Below are 18,670 nucleotides of genomic sequence, written 5' to 3' on the forward strand. Positions count from 1 at the left end.
TCTCTTTCTAGCTCCCAGAGCCATTATTCTTCCTCCAGCTCTCTATGATCCACCCAAAGTGACTTGGTCCTAATTTCCCAAACTCCCCCTCCTCTCTATCCTCTGATATCGGCCATCTTCTAAGCCTAGAACGCATTCCCTTCCTTACAACCACCACATGCAATCCCTGAACCCCGCAACTGCTTCTGCTTTCTTTTTGAAATTACTCTGTATTTAAATATATATGTGTATATATCTATATCCATGTATAGATATAGATATATATATAAATACAAATGGGTCTGTGTATGTGTGTGTGTGTGTGTGTGTGTGTACTTGTTTTGTGCCTCATTAAACTGTAAGCTCTTGAGGAAGCTAGGTGGTACAGTGGACAGAGCACCAGCCCTTAAGTCAGGAGAATCTAAGTTCAAATCTGGTCTCTGACACTTAACACATTTTAGCTGTGTGGCTTTGGGCAAGTCATTAACTCCAATTGCCTCAGCCCCCCCCCCAAAAAAAAAAAAGAGAGAGAGAGAGAAAGTAGGACTTGTTTCATCTTTTGTATATGTATCACTAGCACATAGTAAGTACACAATATATATTTATTGATTAAATAAGTGATTTATATATCCTTTCAATTTAGAAGGAAAACTCCAGGGATCTCTGCTTGGTATTGTGCTTTTAAATATTTTTGTTCAAGTCCTGCATAAATGTAGAGATAGTATGTTTATTAAACTTACATATTACACAAAGCCAAGTGGAATAGCTAATTCATTGGAACAGAAAGTCATATTTTTGTAGTGAAAAATTGGAAATTAAGGAGATATCCATTGATTGGGGAATGGCTGAACAAGTTGTGATATATGGACATAATGGAATGTGATTTGCTTTAAGAAATGATGAGCTGCAAAAAGTTATCAAACTGCATACCCTTTGATCCAGTAGTGTTTCTACTGGGCTTATACCCCAAAGAGATACTAAAGAAGGGAAAGGGACCTGTATGTGCCAAAATGTTTGTGACAGCCCTGTTTGTAGTGGCTAGAAACTGGAAAATGAATGAATGCCCATCAATTGGAGAATGGTTGGGTAAATTGTGGTATATAGATGTTATGGAATATTATTGTTCTGTAAGAAATGACCAGCAGGATGAATACAGAGAGGATTGGCAAGACTTACATGAACTGATGCTGAGTGAAATGAGCAGAATCAGGAAATCATTATATACCTCAACAACGATTCTGTATGAGGATGTATTCTGATGGAAGTGGATTTCTTCGACAAAGAGAAGATCTAACTCAGTTTCAATTGATCAAGGATGGACAGAAGCAGCTACACCCAAAGAAAGAACATTGGGAAATGAATGTAAACTGCTTGCATTTTTGTCTTTCTTCCCAGGTTATTTTTACCTTCTGAATCCAATTCTTCCTGTGCAATAAGTGAACTGTTTGGGTCTGCACACATATATTATATCTAGGATACACTGTGACATATTTAACTTGTATAGGATTGCTTGCCATCTGGGGGAGGGGATGAAGGGAGGGAGGAGAGAAGTCAGAACAGAAGTGAGTGCAAGGGATAATGTTAACTACTCAGGCATGGGCTCTGTCAATAAAAAGTTATAATTTAAAAAAAAAAAGAAGAAGAAATGATGAGCTGGCAGATTTCAGAAAAATCTGGAAAGACTTGTATAAACTAGAGCTAAGTAAAATAAGCAGAACCAGGAAAAACACTGTATACAGTAATAGCAACAATGTGTAGATAATCACCAATGACAGACTTAGCTCTTCTCAGCAATTCAATGATCCAAGATAATTTTAAGAGACTCCTATTGGAAAATGATATTCACAGTTAGAGGAAGAACTGATGATATCTAAATGGAGATGCTATTTTCACTTTTTTTTCCCTTGTTCTTTTCCCTTTTGTTCTATTTCTTCTTTTACAACTAATGTGGAAATATGTTTAACATCACGGCATATGTATGACCTATACTGGACTATCTGCTAGGGAGAGAGGGAGGAGAGAAGAAAAAAAAGGGGAAAAAATTGGAACTCAAAATCTTATTTTAAAAAGTAAACATTTAAAACTATTTTTACGTGTCATTGGAAAAAATAAAATTACTAGTTACAAAAATTTTAATTTTTTTAAAACAAAGTAAATTTTTTTAAAAAAAAAGGAATTGAGTGACCAGATCTAATATGAAGAAATTTAACAAAGATAAATGTAAAGTGTCAAATTTTAGTCCAACTTTCTTGATTTCAGATAAAGGATGAGTGGCTAGACAGCAGTTTTTCTGAAATGGATTAAAGCACATTAATGGATCATAAACTCAAGAAAAGTCAATAGTAAGATACAGCAACCAAAAAGGTGACTGTGAATTTAGCCTTCATTAAGAGAGGCACTATATGTAGAAAGAGTAAGGTTACAGGTTCACTGCACTCATCCGTATCAGACATCTAGCGTATTAGGTTCAGCTGCAAGAACCTTTTGGTAGTGATATTATTAAGTTAGAGTATCCAGAGGAGGGGAAGGATCTGCTGAAGGAACAGAAATGCTTAGCCTGGAAATAACTTAAAAGGGATGTGACAGTTGCCTTTAAGTATCAGAAGGGCTGTCTTGCTGAAGAGGAATGGAATTTGCTTTGCACAACCACAGAGGGCATAAGTTGCAGAGAGGAACTGTTAAGCTTAACCTAAGGAAAAATGTCCCAAGCATCAGAGCTATTCAGCAGTGCCAAGGGCTATACCCCAGAAGATGGCAGACTCCATATGCTTCTTTGGAGATCTTCAAGCAAAGGGTGGATGGTCACTTATTCATTTGTTCTTTTCACTTGCCCAGCAACACTGGCCCTCACAACCCTAAGAAATCTCCAAGTGTTTTTAACACTAAAAGGACCAGACATACCAAGTAATGCCAAAAAAAAAAAAATTTTAATCACTTGAAATTCAAAAAGGCTTCAGTATTACATAATTCATGTCTTGACTTTATCACTTTACTGACATTCCTTAGGATTCTAAAGACTTTTCAAATAACAAAAGAAATAAAGCAAGTAGTTCTACTCATAAGGTCCAGATGTCAAATGACACATATGTTTAAACACTATACTTATGTTATAAATTAAACATTTATTTCTATTGGGTCAATTCTTTGCCCATATTCTTTTCCTTTGGAGTGTCACTACAACTCATCAAACATTTATAAAGCTTTGTGAATATATTTTTAGAATAAAAGTTTGCATTTAGTTTCTACTCTTCTAATTTTTTTAATTTTTGTTTTTTCAGATTTGTAGAATTTGTATTTTAGTTGTAAAAATAGTTTTTAGATTTTAGAACTAATAAGAAATACACCAACTGACTCATCTGATGGTGAATTTCAGACAGTGGAAGGAAGGAAACATGTCTTTATTAAGCAGCATTGTGTTGGGCATTATGCTAATGGGTTTAGATTATCTTCAAAACTCTGCTAACCAATAGACCTATGCCATCTGCATCCAGAAAGAGGACTATGGGGACTGGATGTGAATCACAACATAATATTTTCACCTTTTTTTATTGTCTTTTTTTTTCTCTCTCTCTTTTTTTTGATCTGATATGTTTAGAAGAATTGGACATGTTTAACCTACAGTGGAGTATTTGCTTTCTAGGGGAGGAGGTAGGGAGAAGAGAGGGAGAAAAATTTGAACACAAAGTTTTTGCAAGGGTGAACACTGAAAACTTATCTTTGCATGTATTTTAAAAAGAAAAAAGTATTTTAAAAATTTAAATAAAATAAAATAAAAACTAAGCTGAAAGGTAGATGATCTTGATATCTTCAATTTACAGTTGAAAAAACTGAGCAAACAGAGGTTGATTTGCCCAAGGTCACACAGTAAGTATCTGAGGCTGTACTTGAGCTCAGGTCTTCCTAACTCCCAAGCCCAGAGTGATTGACTGGGTCACCTAGCCATTTCTAGTGAGTTCAATGATGTGAATGCTACAATCACAATACCCAAGGCAGAGATGATGTTTCCTCATCTGGTTGCCATGACTGTGAGTCCATCAGTACATTTCCTTCTGTAGCTGACAATCTAAACCACAATATTTTAAAGCTAAAGATGGTTCTTTGGTACTTATTTCTTCTCAAGCACATGGCGATGCCTGCAACAATTCAACATTATTCTACTTCAGTCTAACTACTACATATTCTACAATCCATTATCATGAAGGAAATTCCCCTTTCTTTTCAAATTTTATTTCATGAGCTAAAAAAATATGAAAATGTACAAATACTAAGGAACAATGAGAACAGGATACACTAAATATCCCATTACATGAGATGAATTAAAAAGTTCAAAGTTCACTGGTCTTATTGTTATTTTTGGCATTATCAGTGAAAATCCATCCATTAAAAAGTAAGCAGATATACTGCTTTCACAAGGCACATCATGGTGTCATTGACACATGTGGACAGACAGAGATAGCTATGTGTTTTTGAAATAACTGATTCAATAAAAAATATAATGAAAGAACCATCTATGTAGAACAGTAGATAGAGCACTGAACTTGGAGTCATGAAGACCTAAATTTTAAACCATGGCTTAGAATATTGTATATTACATTATTATTGCAAGTATATGTATATAATAATATATATAGTCATATTTATTACATTATATTATATCATATTACATATTCAATATATATGCACATGTAATATAATAACATTGTATAATATAAATAATATTGTTGATTATATTATCACATTCTCAAGTTAAATGCCTTTGTGTCTAGAAAAAAATGAGAGATCATCTGTGCAGTCTTTCCATATATACCTATAACTAGTAATTATTTCAACAGACTAGTATAAAGAAAATTGATTGTTCAAAAAAAAATCAATGAGAGTTAAGGGAAATTGTCAGTATTCTACTCTCCCTCCTTCTTCATAGTCAAAACTTGAAAAAAAAAAAAAAAAGGAGGCAGATGAATTCCTGGGAATGTCCATTATTCAATAAAATCATGACACAAAATTGATTCCTGAGGTAAAAGGAAGCAAAATTTTTTCTAGGACAAGATTTTTAGCATCCTTCACTTTTACTACAAAGTGTCAGAAGACATTTATATTCTTGGGATATGGGAGTGACTCTGTGTGTGTGGGTGTGGGTGTGGCTATATATAATGTATACCAAGCAATTACTGTCTTGTAAAGCATGCTCTAAATTTATGCAATATAGGATGAACAAAACATATAAATTTGGTCTAAAATTTTGACTGACATTAGACACCAAAAACAAATATTTGTTCAATAAACTTCCTCACTTGGGAAAAAACAATGTTAGAAGCAAAGATACCAGTATACCTACAAATACAGTGCTGAAATACATGAAACTACCATTTAACAAAAGCTCAACAATATTAAAACTGGAAAGACTTTGGAATCATCTATTCCAACCCCCTCATTTTACACAAAAGAAAACCAAGGCCTGAAGTTTCACCTCATTACCAGAAAATTGGCAAAGCTGACAAATGATAGTAATTGTCAATTTTGAAGATGCTGTGGAAATACAAGCATCTTAAATGTATTGTTAGTGCAGCTTTGAATAAGTACAAGTCATTCTGAAAAACAATTTGAAAGTAGCCAAAGAAACAGACTAAAATGCCCATACCTCTTGTCCTAAATATCCTACCTAAATTTAAAACCCAAAGAGGTCAAGTCAACAAACTTTTTTTTAAGCACCTACAAAGTGCTAGGCACTTTAAGAGCTGGGACACAAAGAAAGGTTAAAAAAAATTAAAAACAAAAATAGCTCTCACTCTCAGGAGGTCATTAAAAGAAAGAAAGGCTTCACAAAAAACAAAATATGTATACAACATTTTTGTGGTAGTACAGAACTAGAAACAAACAGATGTATATTAATTGGGAAATGACTAAACAAACCATGATACATTAATATAACAAATATTAATGTAGGACACTAAGCACAGGGCCTGGAACATAAGAGATGCTTAATAAATGGATGTTTTCCTTCTTTGCTCTTATCACTTACTTGAAGTGGGACCATGGACAAGTCTCTATCACTCCAACTTTCTATTTCCCCATATAAAATAAGAGAATTGGCCAAGACAGTTGCTATGGTTTTCTCCAACACTGTGTTTTCAAAATTCAATACATTACTATGTTTTTTTTTTCTTGTTTTACACTGAAAAAGATTTCAAGCATATCTCTTACCTGGATATTTTTAGGGTCAGAGTGCACCCAGTAAGGTGCCATACTGCACTTTATTTTCCCATCAGGATCCATATCAATATCCCACCATGAGAGGACCACCTGTGCTCTGCCAGACTCTCGAGGCTCAAACTGCATCGTGTGATGTGTTGGTGAGCTATTCACTTGCTTGCTAAAGTCCACACTATAAGAAAATATTCAAGAAACTTAAGAATTTGTTAATATCATGAGTCTTCACATTTTAAAAAAATATGATATGATATGGGGGAAATCTAAACAATCTAAAAACTAAAGATAATGATAACTCAATATATATGTGTATGTATTACACACCCACATTCCCCCATAAAAAACAAGAGTCCTTTCCCCAATGGATAAGTGGTCAAATGATAGAACAGGAAGTATTCGAAAAGACAAATGCAAACTATCTACATCTATATGAAAGAATGTTCCAAATTACTAATTACAAGAAGCAAAATAAAGCTGAGGTTTTGTCTCACCCAACAAATTGGCAAAGATGATGAAAGAGAAAAATGATAAAACGTTTGAAGGGCTATAGGAAGATAAATACACTATTGATGGAATTGTAAATTGATATAGCCATTCTGGAAAGTGACTTGTATTATATTTTTTAAAGTCATTAAAACTGTAATAATAGCTCAAAAAACAAGAATTCAACAATTATTAAAATACCATCTAATACCTGTAATCAACATTACTTATAAAGTTATTTATGATCATTGTCTGTTTGAACTTACATCACAAACTTTTTACAATTTTACCTCTGTGTGAGAGACAGCAGATAGACAGCCAGGGTGCCCCACTGGCCCCCTGGCTATTAGCAACCATGGAAGAATCCAGCACAATGAATGCACCTCTCCCACCCCCTTCATATGAAGAGAATATGGACAAGAGATAAAAAGAATGAGTGGACATGGCAAGGAAGCAATTATTTCACTGAAACAAAGTTCCAAATTAATGAGATCACAGATCTATTAGAGTACACACCTCATGAAGTCAAAGATAAGAAGAAAAGTCTATAATACAGTAATAATGAATAATAGGAAGCAAAATGGATGGCTATCAGCTGGGGAACAGCTAAAAAAAGTGTGGTATATAAATGTAGAGGACTATTATTGCACCATAAAAAATGATGAATATGAAGAATTCAGAGAAACTTGTGAAGACTTATATGAATGAATATAAAATTGGGAAAACAATTTTTGCAAGGACACAATAATATAAAACACAACACTGAAGACTTCAGAACTCTTATTAATAAAGTTATCAGGAGTAACTTCAAATAACTTGGGAGTGAAACATATTTTATCTCTCAGTAAAGTGGGGTAAACAAAAGGTATACAAATCATTTCTAATGGAGCAGTAATGAACTGAACTAGCTATACCCAGAAAAAGAACTCTGGGAGATGACTAAAAACCATTACATTGAATTCCCAGTCCCTATATTTATGCACACCTGCATCTTTGATTTCCTTCACAAGCTAATTGTACAATAATTCAGAGTCTGATTCTTTTTGTACAGCAAAATAATGTTTTGGTCATGTATACTTATTGTGTATCTAAGTTATATTTTAATATATTTAACATCTACTGGTCATCCTGCCATTTAGGGGAGGGGGTGGGGGGGTAAGAGGTGAAAAATTGGAACAAGAGGTTTGGCAATTGTTAATGCTGTAAAGTTACCCATGTATATATCCTGTAAATTAAAGGCTATTAAAAAAAAAAAAAAAAAAAAAAAAGGTATAGAATGAGATATACATTTTCAACATGACCAAAACATTCAGTTGTCTGTTGACTATTAATTACGAGATGGTTCTATCAGCAAGAAAGAAATAGCAATGGTTAAAAAAAAATCCATAAAACATTTTTAAAATTTATGCCTACCAATAATTACATTAGACTCTAGTAATTATTAATGAGCACCTCTTCACCCCAAAAGTAGCAGGCTGCTTTCCCTTTCAAGCCCTTCAGCTCTACTATGGGTCTTGGGATGTGCAACAAAAGGATGAGTTTGGTTTTTCCTCCTCCTCACCTAAACATCGTCAGGACATCGCTCAGGACCGTAAAGTCGCTCAGCGGCATCTGGTTCAGTTGAATGTCATAGACGGATGGAGCCCCTGGGCAGCTTTCCATCTCGGCAGGGGCCACAATCAGTTTCTGCGCCGTCTCAGTCTGGACCAGAAGTGGAAACAGCTTGTTCCAGGACCACATCCTCCGGGATTCCACCAGCTGGGCATACACTGTGGCCTTGTGGGGCACCGCCTCGCAGTTCTCCTAAGGGCTCATAAGTAGGTCCGTTCAGTCACTCCTGCGCTTCTTACCCCGCAAGGAAAAGCTAGTTGTTGCTCATACTAGAGCTGTGTGGTGACTACTAACGCCCTAACACCCGACCTAAAGAAGCTGCTCCCAGGTCCTGGAGAGGCCTCCGGGCTGACTTTGACAGGGAGCTTTCCCCTCTACTCTGTTTGCTCAGACACTCTCTGGACAGGCTGCGCTGGGGGCCACACTCCCACACACCTCCTGCCCAAGGCCAACGTGAGCAGCCAAGGCGGATTATTATGCTGAAGGGAAAACACCCAAAGGCTTTTCAGGCTTTACAGCCCTCTCCCCTCACACATTCACTTACCTCTTCAAGGGGAACTTTGTGAGACTTCACTGAGAAAACTGGGACCACTGCCACTTCTCTTCATATCAAAAGCCCAGCTGTCATCCTCCCACTCCCTTCCCTCCATTCTCAGGTCCTCTCCCATCTTCCCTGGCAGGTGGAAACTCAAGTCATTCCCTCCTTCTGAGTCCTTCAGTCTCTCCCTATTTCCACCTTCCTTGCCAAACGCCTTCAAACACATCAGGTCTAACTCATGAGGACTAATCTCCCACTGACCTCTCTGACATCACCGTCTGGTCAAAACCGCCTGGGTTCTCTACCTCTGTCCCATTTCCTCTCCTCCTCCATCAATCACTTGTCTAAGAGGTTCTTTCTCCAGTCACAAATGACTCCCTGGCCAAATCACGTGACCACTCCTACCCCTCCAATGTGACTGAGATGATCACTCCTCCCTGGTTCTCATGGCTCCTCTCAGTCTCCTTTGCTGCCTCATCATCCATGCCCCCTCTCACAGCTCAGACCTGGCACATCTCATCCCCTCTCTACTTTCTCTCTCAATGTTAATGATCATCTCTATGTAAACAACTCCAAGGTCTAGGGTGCCATCATTAAGTGACTTATGGATATGTTGAACTGGATATCCTCACTCTCAAATTCAACATGTCTTAAAAATTGAACTCAATCTCTTCTCCCTCTACCGTTTTTCCTGTTTCTATTGAAGATACCATCATTCCTCCTATTTCCCAGGTCTATAAAAAAGTATTACTCTAAACTCACCTTTCCTCAGCTCATCTCAATCAGTTACTAGATTGCTCCATTTCTCTTTTCCATAGCATCTCTTGTAGCTTCACTAAGTCCCAACCTTATTCTTCGTCTTCATCAGTTCTGACTTGGGCTATGGCAATAGCCCCTAGAGTTAGCCTTCAACCACAAGTCCCCTCTCCAATTCATCCTCCACAGAGCCAGAGTTATTTTCTTAAAGAACAGGCCTGAACATGTCACTCACTAACTTAATAAACTTCACTGGTTCCCTATTACCCTAAGATTAAATGTAAATTTTTAAAGTCCTTAGCAATTTGGTTCCAACCTAAACTCAGAGTCTCACTCTAGATGACTCTTCTCCCTCATTCCCTCCCATAGTTGTATCAAAGTGTATATTTCTGTGTCCACCCCTTGCAGCAGTCCATTTCCATGCCTTTTCAAGGATTATCCTCCATGGCTAGAATGAATTATCTCCTCGACTCCATTTCAAAGAATCTCTCACATCTTTAAGATGCACCTTCTACACAAGTACCATCTTCTACACAAAGTCTTTCTGACTCCCAAGAAAGGAGAAGTGAAATATCAATCAAAGGGGACATGAGAATTCCCTAGAGTCCACCACTTGGCTATACCTTATTCTAATTTCTATGACAGCAAGACAGAAAGGACTTGGATTTCCCAAATATAATCAATCCATGAGATTGGCTGAAAAGCATTATTTTAAATGAAAATGGGTTTAATCTTGCATGATCACACTAAAAACCATGAGTCAATGTTTTCATCTGTACAGATGACCTTTAAATTGCAAACTTCAAAGTTCTTCCTACCTCTACAAGATTCTTATGGGCATGCTCATAAGAGGGCAAGGCACCTTCCCCTATTAGCTCTGTATCGAACAGTTCAGTGACCAGGATGTTTGCATAGCACTGCATGTCACCATCTAGAAATCACAAGAGAAAACATAAGAAACAGGTTATGTATTGATCACAGGACTGTAAATTCTCATTCCCAAGAGCTCATTAGATCCTATCCCATCTAAGAAGTCACTGAGCAAAAGGAAAGTCAGAGCTAAAGAAGGGTTGTTTATATAATTTTGATATATTCCTAATGCCCATCAAACTATAAAACACAAGTACTGCAAAAAGAGATGCTTCTCCTTGTATTCCAACAAAGGTTTAACTTTTCTTAAAGTATTTTTTCCTACATTAGTCTTATATGCATTTGTGCCACAAATCCAAGAAATACAAAGAAATTAAAATCTCTTTCCCTATTAAGAAGTTTTCTGAAGTCAGACATAGATAAACATATTAAAAATTTAGTTGTTTGCAAAGTTTCAGTTTTAATACAAAATTTCTCTTTAGCCTCCTTAGGGAAATTCGTAACTAGTCAAAAGACATTACTTTAAATATCCACGTAGGAAAAAAAAATGATGAAAAACCCAGATAATGACATAAAACTGGATGGATGGCTCACTGAAAGTAGTTTCATAGAGGGCATAAAGTAGCTTCAACATGCACCAGAGGAGCAAGTAGCTACACCAAGGAGATCATAGATTCATCACCATCAAAAGTAATTTTTATATGGAGCTTAACGAACTGCAAAAATACTTTTCATATGTTATCTCACCCCCTATAATAATACAGGAACTATTATGCCTATTTTATAGATGAAGAAACCAAGACTCAGAGAGATTATGTCTGAGGCTGGATTCAGACCTAGGTTCTCCTGACTTCTGGTCCAAAGATAAGGATCACAATATTTCCATTTCAGGAGCTACTCCATAATTCACATAACTGAATTAGAATTCTCCCCAAGGCATGCAAAAGGAGATGACTCAAGAAGTGAGAGCCAGGAAAACATGAATTCAAATCTTAAGATACTTGCTACCTGAGTGAACCTGAACAAACCACTGTAAAATGGTGTGCTAATGGTTCCTCCCCCAAATCTCTCTTCTCCAAGATAAATATGTCAATCCCTTCAACAGGTCTTCCTGATGAATGAACCTAGGGCTCTTAACCATCCTAGATGATCTGGTCTGGAGGCTCAAGCTAGGTTCTCTTGCAAAAATGAGGGCCCCCCAACCAAAAACAATACACCAGGGCAAAGAATCCCATGACTACCCTCTTCTTTTTTTTCCTGAAAGTAAGCCTGCGTAAGGCCCCTGAGCCTTCTTGGCTGCCATATTAGAGAACTGATGGAGCTTGTAGCCCAGGAAAATCCCTACAAGTTTACAGGCCAACCACCATTCCCAATCTTTGATACAACAAAGAAATGATGAAATGCAGGGAAAGGTGACTATCAGAGAAGAATGAAGTGCATGAAGAGGCACTGAAGGCCAGTGTCTTTAGGAATCTTTGCTATTGATAGCTTGTTCCTTCTGTGGCTTTTGTACATTCTAGGTGCAAACAAGCACGAAAACCTGGCTGTGTTTATTATTCATTTCACACAATCAAAGCTATGAGAAAAACAGGTCCTGATGAATACTCTATGAGGTGCCATGGAACATTCCCACGGGGCATTGTCCTTAACTACAAGGAGCTTCTAATGTTATGGGGAAAAACCACATACAATCATATTGCTCATTTAAATAAACAAGCATATAAGCAATACATTGTACTACCAATACAAACAATAAATAGTACAAACAATAAGTACTCAGAAGATGGAGAGATCACTTTAGGCTAAGGCATGCTCAGGAGGCTTCATAGAGAAAGCAGGAAGAATCAGGATTTTGGGACCGATAGGATTTTTAAATGGTAGAGGAGGGCAATGTGTCAGAAGGATGTACAAGAATAAGAAAAACAACACAAACTTTATCCTATGATCTTGAGGCATCAATTATTATCCTGGGGCAGAGATATGAAAAGAAGAATGTTACAGGAAGATTAACTTGATATTTGCCATGTAATAGAAGTTTATAAATGCTTGAATAAAGGGAGTTTAATAAATGTAATACACAGAATGGGCCAAGGTGCATGAAAACTGTAAGCAAGACCCCCAGTCAGTAGGCTCTTACAACAAATCATGCACAAGATAATCAAAGTCTTTGGCTAAGATGACAGGAAAAGATAATGACGAATGTTGAAGAGCATGTGGGAAAACTGGGACACCTGTTGGTGGAGTTGTGAACAGATCCAACCATTCTGGAGAGCAATCTGGAATTATGCTCAAAAAGTTATTAAACTGTGCATACCCTTTGATCCAGCAGTGTTACTACTGGGCTTATATCCCAAAGAGATCCTAAAGGAAGGAAAGGGGCCTATGTGTGCAAAAATGCTTGTTGCAGCCCTTTTTGTAGTGGCAAGAAAATGGAAACCGAATGGATGCCCATCAATTGGAAACTGGTTGGGTAAATTGTGGTATATGAATGTTATGGAATATTATTATTCTGTAAGAAACAACCAACAAGATGGTTTCAGAAAGGCCTGGAGAGACTTACATGAACTGATACTAAGTGAAATGAGCAGAACAAGGAGATCACTATACACTCCAACAACAATACTATATGAGGATATATATCTTCAAAAAAGAGAAGATCCAATTCAGTTCCAATTGATCAAGATGGACAGAATCAGCTACACCCAGAGAAAGAACACTGGGAAATGAATGTGGACTACTTGCATTTTCTTTCCAGGTAATTTTTACCTTTCTGAATCTGATTTTTCTTTGTACAGATGTGTACAAATATATTGTATTTAAGATATACTTTGACATGTATAAGACTGCCTGCCATCTAAAGAATGGGGTGGAGGAAGGGAAGGGAAAAGATGGAACAGAAGTGAGTGACAACGTTGCAAAAATTATCCATGCATATGTTCTGTCAATAAGAAGCTATAATAAAAAAATTTTTTAAAAAGATAATCAAAGTCTGAACTGGGTTAATGGCAGTGAGCTTGGAAAGGAAGAAAAAGCTGCAAGACATATAAAGAAAGAAGGAATGGGCAGGGATCAAAAGGGGAAGTCCCGAGGAAATGGAGAAAGAAGACCAAATTACCTCACAAATGGAAGGGGTATTGGAGAACAAAAGATCCCACCCTCTCATGAAGAAGCAGAGCCCAAGAGAGGGCAAGAGGGCAAGTGACAAGATGAGACTGGGAAGAGAGTGACAAAACTGGGCTAGGAATCCAGGGCCCAAAGTCACTCCAACAAACTACACTGCATCAATATCACCATACACAATTAAGCGACAGAGCCCTTGACATGAGTCTTCTCCTGGCCAGACCATAATGGCCCCCTCACTCTGCCCTGGTCTCTCTTGCACTCTTCCACGAATGTCACTCCTCAACACCATCTATCCTGCCAGGCTTCTACTCAAGAAATATGCAGACTCCCTCAGGTTCAACTCAATCCTGCTAATCTCATCCTCCTGCTGCTAATTCATCTCTCAGCCTCCTCTCCTCTCTGACTAGTGGAAGGAGCACCCGGTGACTTTCTTTAGAAGCAGAAAGGGCGCACCCATTACCCTGCCTGGCATCCACTCCACAGAATAAGAGGCCAGGCTGAGTATCCCTTAGTGTTCCATTCCTCCCCAACACACTTTCCTGCCTCTTTTGTTGTCTCCTATCAGATTATAAGCTCCTTGAGAAAGGACTGTATTTTATTAGTTGCATCCCCAGCACTTAGCAAGAATGCCTGGCATATAGTAGGTGCTTAGTAAATGTTTATTGGATTAGAGTAGCTATCATTTTTGCTATGGAGATAGTCAGATGTGCTGAGGGTGGGAGGTAGAGTGTAAGAACTCCTATTACAAATTCAATTGTGGTCAACATGATGGATTTAAAGTACTGATTAACTGTCTAAATATCAACAATTTCTATGACAACAAAAAACCCCATGATGGGAAATAAATCTCCATTTTCCTATTCTCTGCTACTAGTATTTTTTTTAAATGAATATTTGCTAACTAGCCTTATCACTTTCAACATTACAACTGAGATACTACCCTAAAAATGGTGTGACAAACACTTCTAACTTCCCAGGAAGCTACCAGACAACAGCTACCAACATTTCAGCCCTATCACACTGCTTCTCACACTTCTCCAATCTCTCCCTGTCTCCTGGCTCCTGTCACTGACAAGCATTCCTAGGATTTCGCTGCTCATTTAAAAATCTTGCCTTGACATGCTCAAATTACTGTCCTTTTCCCTATCATCCTTTCACTACCTTTCACTTTCCAAACCTTTCACTACCAAACTCCTAGGAAAAAATCTCCACTCATTGCTTCCATTTCCTCTCAGCCTCTTGAAATCTGGATTCTGAACTTCAATGACTTAAATTGCTCTCTCTGAAGTTATCAGTAATTAATTACTAAATTTAATTAATGGCCTATGCTCAATCATCACCTTTCTTATTCTCTCTATAACCTTTCACAAGATTGACCCATCCCCTCACATCTTTATATTCTTTCCTCCATGAGCTGATGTGACATGACTCTTGCCAGGTTTTCCCTCCAGCTATCTGACCTCATTTTCCTCTCCTAGATCACCATTCATTTCTAAACCCAAAGCTCTGAGTTGGACTTTTTTTTCTCTTGCCATATCCACTCTCTTGGTTATCCCACCAACACCTGTGGGCTTGTCATCATTTTATGCAGCTCATTTCAAGATATAGATTTGTATAAATAAGAAATAAAACATAAACACATATATACACACAGGAGGACATGTCATTCTTTCGCCAAATGCAGTCCAAACTATATTAAAATGTAATTAGGAAGTAGTTTACAAAATAAATTAAAATATGATAGGAGATAATATTAATATGTAGTTTTCTAAGTCAATAGGAGCCTGTGGGGATGCTTTATGAATGGTTTAATGGCCCCCATTTCTATCTGAATATGATTTCTCTACTCTAAGCTATCTCCAACTCAATATGTTTAAAAATGGAACTTATTCCTCCCCCCCACCTACCAAATCCAAACCTCCTCTCCAAAATTCCATTTGTTGAGAATACCATCACCCTTTCAAGCTCCCAGCTTTATATTGTCAGAGTCATCTATTATTCTTTCCTTTCCCTCATCTCTCATATTTAAGCAGTTGCTAAATCTTGTTGATTCTATTTCCTAATACAATATATTTATACTTTGTGCTTACCTGTGTGGTCTTAACAGAATTCATTGTATTATCTTCTAATATAAACATTTTGTCCTACTGTCTCCTCCACAGACCAGAGGTTCTGAAGTGATAACTTTAAAAAAACCACAAGCTCAGAGTAGTATTTTTAAAAGTTGATTTTAAACATCTAGATTTGGAAGCCACTCTGGAAAACTCATGATGTCAAACTCTACAATGAGCTATCTGTTCTTATTTGTATCTGGCAAGGCTACCAAGATTATGGAAATGCACTGTTCTATTCTAATCATTTGCTGGGCATATTTCTGCCTAAAACTGGGAAGCAAAAAGGTATGTGAAAATATTATTTTAGACCTTGAGCCCTTGAGGCCTGACCAATAATGAGCTACTTTGTAAAGTGTTTACAAGCATACATCTTGCAGCCTCTTTCCAGTCATGAATTATAACTCATCAGTTATCTTAAAGAGTGATTAAAATGAATAAGCAATATGAGTTTGAATCATAAATTATGCTTTCCTTCCTGCCTCATATATAGGAGTGAGCCTTTTCCATATCAAGAATAACCTTTCTACCTGCTGACATGATCTCTAACCTCCACCAGTGATCTCTACTCTCTCTTTCCCTTGGTATTACACTAGTATTATTTTATTCAATTCTAGGTAATGAAAAATGTGGCTAATTCTGATAATTACCACTCCCCAAAATCTACTCTTCCTTTCAATTTCACATGTGCATTGCCTTAGAGAAAGGAATATCATGTGAGAGACCAGGATTTATACTTGTGTCTTTTGATCCTAAAGGAGAGAACTAAGAGCAAAGGGGGAAGTTATAGGGAAATAAGATAAGACATAGAGCAAAATTTCCTATCAATTAAGGGTTTAATAATGGAATGAAAAGTCTTCATGCAAAGGCTGGAATGACCACTTGTCAGGGATTCACAATGTGGTTAGGTTAGTAGATAACTTCTAAATTATCTCTTATAATGACTTCTTAAGTTTTGACATCATATCTCCCTCACACAGAAATAAGTCAGGAAGACATTTGAGAAAGGAATCCATGACCATTACCTGGCCCCACAGTGACTTCAGTAGAATGTTTATTAATGATTTTAATCTTATCACTGAAGCCATTTTTCTCCACAATCTTCACAGCAGCATCAGCCATAGGTTTGAAAACCTGAAATAAGGAGTCAAAATCAAAGGTGGAAATGAGAGATTACTATTATACTGTTGCCACAATTGAAACTACCTCCTGATAATGATCCCTGGGCTTGAATTTTGAGAGTTGAGGACAAGGATGTCATAGAATTTGTTCTTCTGATGCATTAGTACTCATGTTTCCATTTTTTTATTATACAAGAAAAAAATTTATTTCAGACGTATCTTAACAAAATAAGAATCCAACTCCCTCATTTAAAATATGAAATTTAATTTCTTTTGTAGAAATTCATACCCAGAGCTGTAAAAAAAAAAAAAAAAAAAAAAAAAAAAAAAAAAAAAAAAAAAAAACAAAAAAAAAAAAAAAAAAAAAAAAAAAAAAAAAAAAAAAAAAAAAAAAAACTAAGACTAAGCACTGTGAGAAGCTCAATGCTCTTCAAAGAAAAAAAAGAATAAAAGGTGTTACTCTATCAGATTTATCATTTGTAAGTGTAATAAAAATAATAGTAAGCTAACACTAACAAGCTAAGTAAACTCCAGCTTCAAAGAGAAAAATGTGTTAATCTTTACAGGATAATTCTTAAAATTATTGAATGCTGCAAATGAGAAAAATGTCCCAACCACTCAAAGTCTACCTGAGAATAAAAGCTTTGATTACATTAAAATTCTCTATTTAATTATGGATGTTGGTTGTGTCACTATGACCAGATATCAAGAATGCAACAAGGGAAATGATGTACCAGAAAAGCTAAGTCATGTAGTTGAATTAAGGCTTGCTCATTCACTGTAGTTAAGGACTCTCTGAGTACCTACCTATATTTGGCAGGAAAGGCCTTTCCAAATGAGTAATTATATGTAACTCAGAAATAATGCTGGAGGGTAAGGGTGGGAGTGAGAAATGAAACATCGGTACAAAGTACTTTGTAAATTGTAATACATTGTGAAAGTGAAGCTAGAATTAATTTTTAAATGTGACCAGTATTTTTTCACCTATAAAACAAATCAAATGGATGGCTTCCCTGTCCCACAGATAGCTGTAATAGTAACTGTAACTGGCAGGTAAATAGTTCTAGATAAAAACTATAAAATGTCCAATCCAACATCTCCTTGGCTCCCTTCAGTGCCCCTGTGCAGTATGTTATCCAGATATAATTATCTCTAATTTACTGAGGAAGATGCTGAACTCAGACAAGTAAAGTAACTTGACTAGGAACATACAAGTGAGAGGCAGGATTTGAACTCAGGTCTTTGCTAATTCCTAACTCCCAAATCTTTTCATATCACATGACACTTAAAAGGAACAAATAATATAATCTGTGATTAATCGATAAATAAACATTTATTAAGCACTTGCTGTGTGCCAGGCACTATGGTAAGAACTGAAGAGACAAAGAAAAGCAAAAACCAAACAGATCACACTATAAAGGATCTCATGGTCTGTGGGAATGCAGTTTATAAAAAAAAATAAAATGCTATATAAAACTAAAAAAAAAAAAAAGGTGTCAAATATGACAAAGCAAAAAGTTGAAAATGAATTTTTTTTCCAAAACCAAATGTGTTTAATCAGCAATTTTTTTTTAAATCACTAAAAAAAATTGGGAGATATTAAATTTTAAGTTAGAGAGTGCTGGTCTTGTTCAGTAATTTTTTCAAAACTCTAAGTACATATGTGCTATTCAAAAATGCTGATTATCTTAATTGTTGTCAAGTCAGGAAGCATTTATTAAGCACCACAGGAGTAGGTCCTGTGCTGGGCACTAGGAATACAAAGAAAGGCAGAAGGGAAGACCCAATCTCAAAGAGTTTATAATCCTACAGAAAGACAACATGCAAGCAATTTTGGATAAATAAAACTACAGATAGGATAAACTAGGAAC

At 36.5% G+C, this 18,670-nt stretch overlaps 1 protein-coding gene across 3 annotated transcripts in view; it reads right to left on the bottom strand.

Moving 5' to 3' along the window:
• The window catches only part of PRMT7 (protein arginine methyltransferase 7), a 67,461-nt gene that overhangs the window by 22,523 nt on the left and 26,268 nt on the right, over positions 1-18,670 (bottom strand). For all 3 annotated transcript variants that reach the window (XM_023495069.2, XM_031950215.1, XM_003758441.4), the window contains exons 5-8: positions 16,704-16,812; positions 10,393-10,505; positions 8,231-8,472; positions 6,181-6,361 (exon numbers count right to left, since the gene is read on the bottom strand). In XM_023495069.2, coding sequence (XP_023350837.1) covers positions 6,181-6,361; positions 8,231-8,472; positions 10,393-10,505; positions 16,704-16,812 — 645 coding nt within the window. The remainder of the gene's footprint in view (positions 1-6,180; positions 6,362-8,230; positions 8,473-10,392; positions 10,506-16,703; positions 16,813-18,670) is intronic.

The sequence above is a fragment of the Sarcophilus harrisii genome, chromosome 2 (assembly GCF_902635505.1).
Source record: "Sarcophilus harrisii chromosome 2, mSarHar1.11, whole genome shotgun sequence".
Taxonomy (NCBI): Eukaryota; Metazoa; Chordata; class Mammalia; order Dasyuromorphia; family Dasyuridae; genus Sarcophilus; species Sarcophilus harrisii.